The sequence below is a fragment of the Eriocheir sinensis genome, chromosome 19, assembly GCF_024679095.1.
Source record: "Eriocheir sinensis breed Jianghai 21 chromosome 19, ASM2467909v1, whole genome shotgun sequence".
NCBI lineage: Eukaryota > Metazoa > Arthropoda > Malacostraca > Decapoda > Varunidae > Eriocheir > Eriocheir sinensis.
The window spans coordinates 6460035-6468930 of record NC_066527.1 but is presented as its reverse complement, the minus strand read 5'-3'; the positions used below and the strand labels follow the sequence as shown (position 1 = coordinate 6468930).

Sequence of the window (8896 nt, the reverse complement as noted above, 5' to 3'; positions counted from 1 at the left end):
ACGTGATTGACTAAAAAAAAAAAGAAAAAGAAAAAAAGCCTGAGACTGAGCGAAGAAAAAAAAAGAGGAAGGCTGTTTGTGTGTGTGTGTGTGTGTGTGTGTGTGTGTGTGTGTGTGTGTGTGTGTGTGTGAATAATGATGATAGCTACAATAATAATGATAATTATAGAAATAAAACAATCACAAGTAGAAACCCATAAAAATATACCCACGTGCTCTACTGGCAGATGCTAAAGAAAACGAAACAATAGTAACGGATACCCTTCTAATAATAAGCGTGGCCCGGGGTGGAGGGTGGAGAGATTTACATAGATTTACATAGAAAATCAGACCACACAGACCCCATGGTCCAGACTTGGTGGTCTGTCCTTAAACCTAAGTGATTTTACATTAATCAGAAGACTCCAAAACGTTGCACTTCTACTCTAGTTGATATTAAGTTGAAGGAAGTGACGGTCGAGCTTATTTTTGAAGGAGTCAATCGTGTTACACTGGACCACTGATGGTGGGAGCTTATTCCATTCTCGCACTACAACGTTGGTGAAGAAAAATTTGGTGCAGTCTGAATTTACTTGTCTACATCTGAGTTTTACGCCATTGTTCCTCGTGCGCAAAGTGTCATCGATCATAAACAATGTTGATCTGTCTACATTCGTGAAACCATTAAGTATTTTAAAACATTCGATCAATTTTCCTCGGAGGCGACGTTTCTCAAGAGAGAACATGTTAAGGGTAGAAAGCCTTTCTTCGTAGGATTTGTTGCGCAAGGAAGGGATCATTTTCGTTGCCCGACGCTGAACACCTTCTAATTTAGCAATATCCTTTGCATGGTGGGGAGACCAAAACTGTACCGCATATTCCAAGTGGGGTCTGACTAAACTGTTGTAGAGCGGGAGTATTACATCTTTATTCTTGAATAAAAAGTTTCTTTTAATGAAGCCCAACATTCTGTTCGCTTTATTTGCTGCATGGATGCATTGCTGTGAGAATTTGAGGTTTGACGCTATTTTGACCCCCAAGTCCTTGACGCATTGAACGCTTTTGAGTTTAACGCCGCGCATTTCGTAATCAAACTTCTTATTCCTCGTTCCAACTTGAAGGACCTGGCACTTGTCTACGTTAAAGGGCATCTCCCATCTATCCGACCAAGCTGAAATTTTATGCAAATCCTCTTGGAGGCTTTGCCTGTCTTCGTCAGTGAGAACCGAGTTACCAATCTTTGTGTCGTCTGCAAATTTACTAATGCGGTTATTGAGTCCAACATCCACGTCGTTGATGTAAATAATGAAGAGCACTGGGCCAAGAACCGAGCCCTGAGGGACGCCACTAGTGACCGGCGCCCACTCTGAGTTAAATCTGTCAATCACTACTCTTTGTTGTCTGTTGCTCAACCAATTCGCGATCCATTGGTTTACTTGACCGTCAATACCTATTTGCTTTAATTTGTAAAGTAATTTATGATGCGGGACTTTATCAAACGCTTTCTGGAAATCAAGATAGACTACGTCCAGTGATTTGGTTACGTCATAAACAGTGAAGAGGTCGTTATAAAAGGTTAATAGATTTGATAGGCAGGATCTTTTGTTTCGGAAGCCATGTTGTGAATCCCCAATTAATGAGTGGCTTTCAAGGTAACTCACAATTTTGTCTCTAATTATGCCCTCAAGTAGCTTACCTACAACCGATGTTAGACTAATGGGCCTGTAATTACCTGGTAGAGAGAGAGAGAGAGAGAGAGAGAGAGAGAGAGAGAGAGAGAGAGAGAGAGAGAGAGAGAGAGAGAGAGAGAGAGAGAGAGAGAGAGAGAGAGAGAGAAGGAGTACTAATGCATAATATAAAAAAAGGTGGATTATTCACTGGACAAAATATGATGCTGTTTATTATGGATAATATTTTTCTCCGGAAAACAATAAATGATTGACTTTTCAATGCCTTTTGTGAAACCGCAAAATAGCTCGCAGAGAGTTTCAACTTGCTTACTGTTTCTATATTTCACTCAGCGCTCACAAAGATCAATAGTGGGCAAAGTAAAACAAAACCAGGCAAATTTATGTTTTATCATGCTCTGTATTTTCCCAGTGTGCATGCGTACTGAACAGCAGAGTGACTTATTTCTGCGAGGGGGTATTTCTCACAACACCGGCTGGACCGCCGCCGCCATATCCCGTCCTGCTCTACGTATTTTCCTGCCGCCCCACACTGCCTGCCGAATGAATTTAAAATAACCAAACCTAACTTTAAGTAACATACCTAACGAGGGGGCTTCGCCTCCTTCGACCCCACTTCCATTTGCGACGGTAAAGCAATACGGCATTGTGTTGTATGGCCACAAAATATACTTTATATGAGGCTTCACCCCCCTCGCCCCCCTTCAATTTCCGGAAGTCACTTGTCAGTGCACTGCATTTAGGGACTAAAAAGAATCCATGTTGTAAGTATTAACTTCGCCAGAGGAGGCTACTCTCTCGTGAATATTATAAAAAAAAAAAAGTATCTAAACACTAATAATACAACGCATTATGTTACTCAGGTATAAGAGACACTGAAAAGACATAACAATAGCCTGACAAAGCAAGAGAAAGCGGAAAAACAAGAAAATGCAAAAAAATCTAAGTTTGACAATAGAGAAGAAAAATTATGAATAAACGAAACATACCAAACGGCACCAATACAGAACTTCACACAAGCTAAACTGGAAGACAAGGAGAAGAAAAAAACAAAGAAAAAACGACTCAGTACCAAAGGAAACCAAAGAAAACCCAAGAAAACCAAACAGAAAACCCGAACCAGTGCACCCCCATTGTCAATCGAGCCTAGCCGAGTGAGGGCCTGGCCGATGGTGGTATTGCTTTAGTCGACCTCGGAGGCGGCGCTGCGGAGGCCTGATGCTGCTGATACAAGTTCCTATGGGCGGGAAGGGACGACGGGTAGCCTTCCACACCCCGCCCAAGGTAACTACTGAAGGGAGCATGGGGAGGAAGGACGGGAGGGAAGGGAGGAAAAGGAAACATATGAAGATCAGAGGAAAGGGATGAAACGAAGAAATCAAAGCATAAATGAAAGCGAAGAGGAAAGGAAGAGAAGAAAGGGAAAGAAGAGGAAGTCATGTAAGAGGGTAAAGTGGAATAAAAGGGAGAAAAGAGGAGGATAAAGAGAAGGAGACAGAATGACGGTAGAAAAGGGATGAAAAGGAAGGTTAATGTTGAGAGAGAGAGAGAGAGAGAGAGAGAGAGAGAGAGAGAGAGAGAGAGAGAGAGAGAGAGAGAGAGAGAGAGAGAGAGAGAGTACATCATTATATTTCATTTTACCCATGTTTTAGAAAGCTTCTCAAATAGTAGTAGTAGTAATAGTAGTAGTGGTAGTAGTTGTTGTTGTTGTTGTTGTTGTTGTTGTTGTTTTGATCTTAGTATGCTGTGTGGTAGTTGATATTGTGGTTGTCATTGATATAGCAAATGCTTTTAATCAAATGAATTATTTTTTGTTGTTGTTATAAAATTATCCTGCTATTCGTGTTCTTGTTGTTCTTTTGAATATTGTGGTGTAGACTTATTTTTTTCCTGTTTTGTAGTAGTAGTAGTAGTAATAGTAGCAGTAGTAGTAGTAGTAGTAGTAGTAGTAGTAGTAGTAGTAGTAGTAGTAGTCGCTGTAGCAGCTTGTAAAACCAATATTATTTTAGGTTTTCACCACATCATGGTAAGTTATTTAGGCAGTTAATTGACAGTGTGTGTGTGTGTGTGTGTGTGTGTGTGTGTGTGTGTGTGTGTGTGTGTGTGTGTGTGTGTGTGTGTGTGTGTGTGTGTGTGTAAGTTAATTTCTTAAAAAAAAAGGTGTGCCAGTATTATGAAAGATGTGTGTTACAGTTTTTCAAGTACAAGTGCAATATAGGTAATTATGTGAAGTGCATGTGTGTGTTATGGTCTACTAATTACAAGTGTTTGTGTTTGTACAGGTGGGCGAGGTGAGGGGAGGAGGAGGAGGAGGAGGAGGGGGAGGGGGAGGAGGAGGCCAGCAACAGACAGACATGGCAGCAGCCGTGAAGAAGGAGAGGAGCTTCGTCAGGCACCACCACCACCACCACCACCACCACAACCAGCAGCAGCAGCAGCAGCAACAACAACAGCAACAGCAGCAAGGCCAGCAACAACAGCAATACCACAACAATAACAACAATAACAGCAAGAATTACGTGAGTACTGTTTTGTTTTGTTTTAAAAGGCTACAAACTGGTATATAGATTGTAAGTAGGCAAATGACTGTCGAACCCAAGAAAACCAAAACAGAAAACCAAATAAAACAGGCAACAAACAGGAAAGAAAGCTGGAGAGAAAGAAAAAGGAAAAAAAACATCACCAACGACTCAGTACCCAAAGAAAATACAAGAAAACAACAGGAATGGAAACAAGAAAAAGGAAAAAAAATATTACCAACAACTCAGTAACCAAAGAAAATACTAGAAAAAAACAGGGATGGAAACAAGAAAAAGGAAAAATAATATCACCAAAAAATTCAGTATCCAAAGAAAATACAAGAAAACAACAGGAATGGAAACAGGAAAAAGGAAAAAAAAAAACACCAAAAACTCAGTAACCAAAGAAAATACAAGAAAACAACAGGAATGGAAACAAGAAAAAGGAAAAAAAAAACATCACCAACAACTCAGTAACCAAGGAAAATACAAAAAAACAACAGGAATGGAAACAAGAAAAAGGAAAAAAAATATCACCAAAAACTCAGTAAAAAAAGAAAATACAAGAAAAAAACAGGAATGAAAACAAGAAAAAGGAAAAAAGCATCACCAACAACTCAGTATCCAAAGAAAATACAAAAAAACAACAGGAGTCAAAACAAGAAAAAAGAAAAAAAAATCACCAACAACTCAGTATCCAAAAAAAAATACAAGATAACAACAGGAATGAAAACAGTAACCTAACCACACCGAAAGTTACCAAATCACACTGAAATAATAAACTAACCCCATCTAAACAATTACCTATATTAACATGCAGTAGTTTATTTATTTTTCTTCTCTTTCCGTTGACCAAAGAGTAACCTAACACGTTTCCTCCATATACCAATAAAACTTTACATAAATTAAGCTATCCGTGGTCTAGCCTTGTCCTACCCGCTGGCTATGTTGAGAGAGAGAGAGAGAGAGAGAGAGAGAGAGAGTACATCATATACTTCATTTTACTCATGTTTTTGAAAGCTTGTCAAATGGGTCGTATTATAAAACGTTTCTCCCCCCAAGAACACATATTTGCCAAGGCTTTCGTAGGAGTTGTGGGCATTTCCAGGAGTAATTTTATGGCCCTGGTGGTGGTGTGACCCTTCCTCTGTACCGTGAACCTCAAGAAACACTCATTAGAAACCGATTTTTTTTTTTTTTTTTTTTTTACAGCAGAGGAGTCAGTTCAAGGGCATAAAAAAAAGAGCTCAAGTCGTAGGCAGGAGGAAATACAGCTGAAGGAAGATTGTTCCAGAGTTTACTTTTTTCTAAAGTTGTGATATATATTAATCTTGTCTGTGAAGGTCATTTTTGTTTTGTTTTTTTTCCATTATACTGCTAGCCGTCCCAATATACCCCAAAATAAGGGGTAATTCGGGACGGGCATTAAAAAATTTGAGAAAAATAGGAAAAAGATTCCTTTTATTTTGAAAAGCTTTAGCAGCTTAGCTAGCCCTGTATTCTGCAATCCAAACCAATTAAATGTTTATTTTCACATAATTTGTTCGTTCATTATCCCAAAATTACCAAAAAATTGTCCCAAATTACCCCGTTTTACGGTACTGGCCATATTGGGTCGTATTATAAAACATTTTGCCGCCCAAGAACACAAATTTCCCAAGGCTTTCTTAGGCGTTGTGGGCATTTCCAGGAGTAATTTTATGGCCCTGGTGGTAGTGTGACCCGTCCTCTGTACCATGAACCTAAAGAAACACTCATTAGAACCCGATTGACCCCCTCTTTGACCTTTAGAAATAACTGATGTGGGAAGCGAAGGTGTCTTATATAATACCGGCCATATTTGGTCGTATTATAAAATATTTCGCCCCCCAAGAACACAAATTTCCCAAGGCTTTCTTAGGAGTTGTGGGCATTTCCAGGGGTAGTTTTATGGCCATGGTGGCATAGTGTGACCCTTCCACTGTACCGTGATGTACCGTGAACACAAAAAACAAATTTCCCAAGGCTTTCGTAGTTGTGGGCATTTCCAGGGGTAATTTTATGGCCCTGGTGGTAGAGTGACCCTTCCTCTGTACCGTAAACCTAAAGAAACACTAAATAGAACCCGATTGACCCTTCTTTGACCTTTAGCAATAGCTGATGTGAGAGGCGAAAGTGTCTTATAATATTGACCTATTGCTAACTTCTCAGAATTAAAGTAACATCCGTATCATAGGCAGACATTATTTTCACTCCGTCGACTGAAATAATTACAACCTAACGGTCCTAACCCATCAATAGCCTAACATTTTTCTCTCCATCGGTTAACATAATATAAACTAGTCTTAAAATTAAAGAATCACGTCTTGTCACAGCTTAACATTTTCTCTCCATCACCTAATAACTTTTTTTTTTTTTACATCAAAGGACACGGCTCAAGGGCAACAAAAAGAGTAAAAAAAAAATAATAATAATAAAAAAAAAAAAAAAAAAGCCCGCTACTCCCCGTCCCACAAAAGATAAAAGCAAAGAGTAGCCTAAAATTTTCTCTCCATCACCTAATAACTAAACTAACCTCAAAATTAGAGTACCGTGTTCTTTCATAGCCTAATATTTCCTCTTACTAAACTAACCTCAAAATCAGAGTACCATGTTCTTTCATAGCCTAATATTTCCTCTCAATCAGCTATTTCATCTAAACTAACCTCTAATATTAAAGTACCATGTCCTCTCATAGCCTAATATTTTCTCACCATCACCTAATAACTAAACTAACTTCACAAAAATTAGAGTACCGTGTTCTTTCATAGCCTAATGTTTTCTCTCCATCACCTAATAACTAAACTAACTTCACAAAAATTAGAGTACCGTGTTCTTTCATAGCCTAATGTTTTCTCTCCATCACCTAATAACTAAACTAACCTCAAAATTAGAGTACCATGTTCTTTCGTAGCCTAATATTTTCTCTCCATCACCTAATAACTAAACTAACTTCACAAAAATTAGAGTACCATGTTCTTTCATAGCCTAATATTTTCTCTCCATCACCTAATAACCAAACTAACCTCAAAATTAGAGTACCGTGTTCTTTCATAGCCTAATATTTCCTCTCAATCAGCTATTATCTAAACTAACCTCTAATATTAAAGTATCATGTCCTCTCATATCCTAATATTTTCTCTCCATCACCTAATAACTAAACTAACTTCTCAAAATTAGAGTACCATGTTCTTTCATTGCCTAATATTTCCTCTCAATCAGCTATTATCTAAACTAACCTCTAATATTAAAGTATCATGTCCTCTCATAGCCTAATATTTTCTCACCATCACCTAATAACTAAACTAACTTCTCAAAATTAGAGTACCATGTTCTTTTATAGCCTGATATTTCCCCTCAATCAGCTATTATCTAAACTAACCTCTAATATTAAAGTATCATATCCTCTCATAGCCTAATATTTCTCTCCATCACCTAATAGCTAAACTAACTTCTCAAAATTAGAGTACCATGTTCTTTCATTGCCTAATATTTCCTCTCAATCAGCTATTATCTAAACTAACCTCTAATATTAAAGTACCATGTCCTCTCATAGCCTAATATTTTCTCTCCATCACCTAATAATTAAACTAACTTCTCAAAATATTATAGTACCATGTTCTTTCATAGCCTAATATTTTCTCTCCATCACCTAATAACTAAACTAACCTCAAAATTAGAGTACCATGTTCTTTCATAGCCTAATATTTTCTCTCCATCACCTAATAACTAAACTAACCTCAAAATTATAGTACCGTGTTCTTTCATAGCCTAATATTTTCTCTCCATCACCCAACAATTAAACTAACTTCTCAAAATATTATAGTACCATGTTCTTTCATAGCCTAATATTTTCTCTCCATCACCCAAAAATTAAACTAACTTCTCAAAATTAGACTATCCATGGCCTCTCAAAGCCTAATATTTTCTCACCATCACCTAATAATTAAACTAACTTCTCAAAATTAGAGTATCATATCCTTTCATAGCCTAGCCTTTTCTCTCCAACAGCTATTATCTAAACTAACCTCTAATATTAGAGTATCATATCCTTTCATAGCCTAACCTTTTCTCTCCATCAGCTATTATCTAAACTAACCTCTAATATTAAAGTAACATATCCTTTCATAGCCTAACCTTTTCCCTCCATCAGCTATTATCTAAACTAACCTCTAATATTAAAGTATTATATCCTTTCATAGCCTAACCTTTTCTCTCCATCAGCTATTATCTAAACTAACCTCTAATATTAAAGTAACATATCCTTTCATAGCCTAACCTTTTCCCGCCATCAACTATTATCTAAACTAACCTCTAATATTAAAGTAACATATCCTTTCATAGCCTAACCTTTTCCCGCCATCAACTATTATCTAAACTAACCTCTAACATTAAAGTAACATATCCTTTCATAGCCTAACATTTTCCCGCCATCAGCTATTATCTAAACTAACCTCTAATATTAAAGTATCATATCCTTTCATAGCCTAACCTTTTCCCTCCATCAGCTATTATCTAAACTAACCTCTAATATTAAAGTATCATATCCTTTCATAGCCTAACCTTATCCCCCCCCCCAAAAGACGAAGTGTTACCAATAAAAAAAATAGCAAAGATGGAGTTATTTTATTCCGAAGTTTATCGATAAGGGATTTAAGACAGACGAATGTTTATTTAATGTGGTTAAAAAAA

General features: G+C 37.5%; 1 protein-coding gene and 2 long non-coding RNA genes across 9 annotated transcripts in view; 1 reads left to right on the top strand and 2 right to left on the bottom strand.

Moving 5' to 3' along the window:
* LOC127000615 (CBP80/20-dependent translation initiation factor-like) overlaps positions 1-8896 on the top strand; it is a 74052-nt gene that overhangs the window by 31368 nt on the left and 33788 nt on the right. For 3 of the 7 annotated variants that reach the window (XM_050864545.1, XM_050864543.1, XM_050864544.1), the window contains 2 exons: positions 2531-2951; positions 3950-4186. The exons of 2 other annotated variants lie outside the window; for them this stretch is intronic. In XM_050864545.1, the coding sequence (XP_050720502.1) occupies positions 2886-2951; positions 3950-4186 (303 nt within the window). In that variant the 5' untranslated portion in view covers positions 2531-2885. The remainder of the gene's footprint in view (positions 1-2530; positions 2952-3949; positions 4187-8896) is intronic. 2 more of the 7 variants (XM_050864546.1, XM_050864542.1) reach the window with 1 other exon arrangement.
* On the bottom strand, positions 6651-8105 carry LOC127000618 (uncharacterized). The gene is made up of 5 exons (XR_007754343.1): positions 8014-8105; positions 7857-7873; positions 7729-7782; positions 7141-7300; positions 6651-6924 (listed from the first exon to the last, which is right to left on the bottom strand). It is a non-coding gene; the product is annotated as an uncharacterized LOC127000618 (long non-coding RNA).
* On the bottom strand, positions 8158-8893 carry LOC127000617 (uncharacterized). The gene is made up of 3 exons (XR_007754342.1): positions 8659-8893; positions 8413-8445; positions 8158-8341 (listed from the first exon to the last, which is right to left on the bottom strand). It is a non-coding gene; the product is annotated as an uncharacterized LOC127000617 (long non-coding RNA).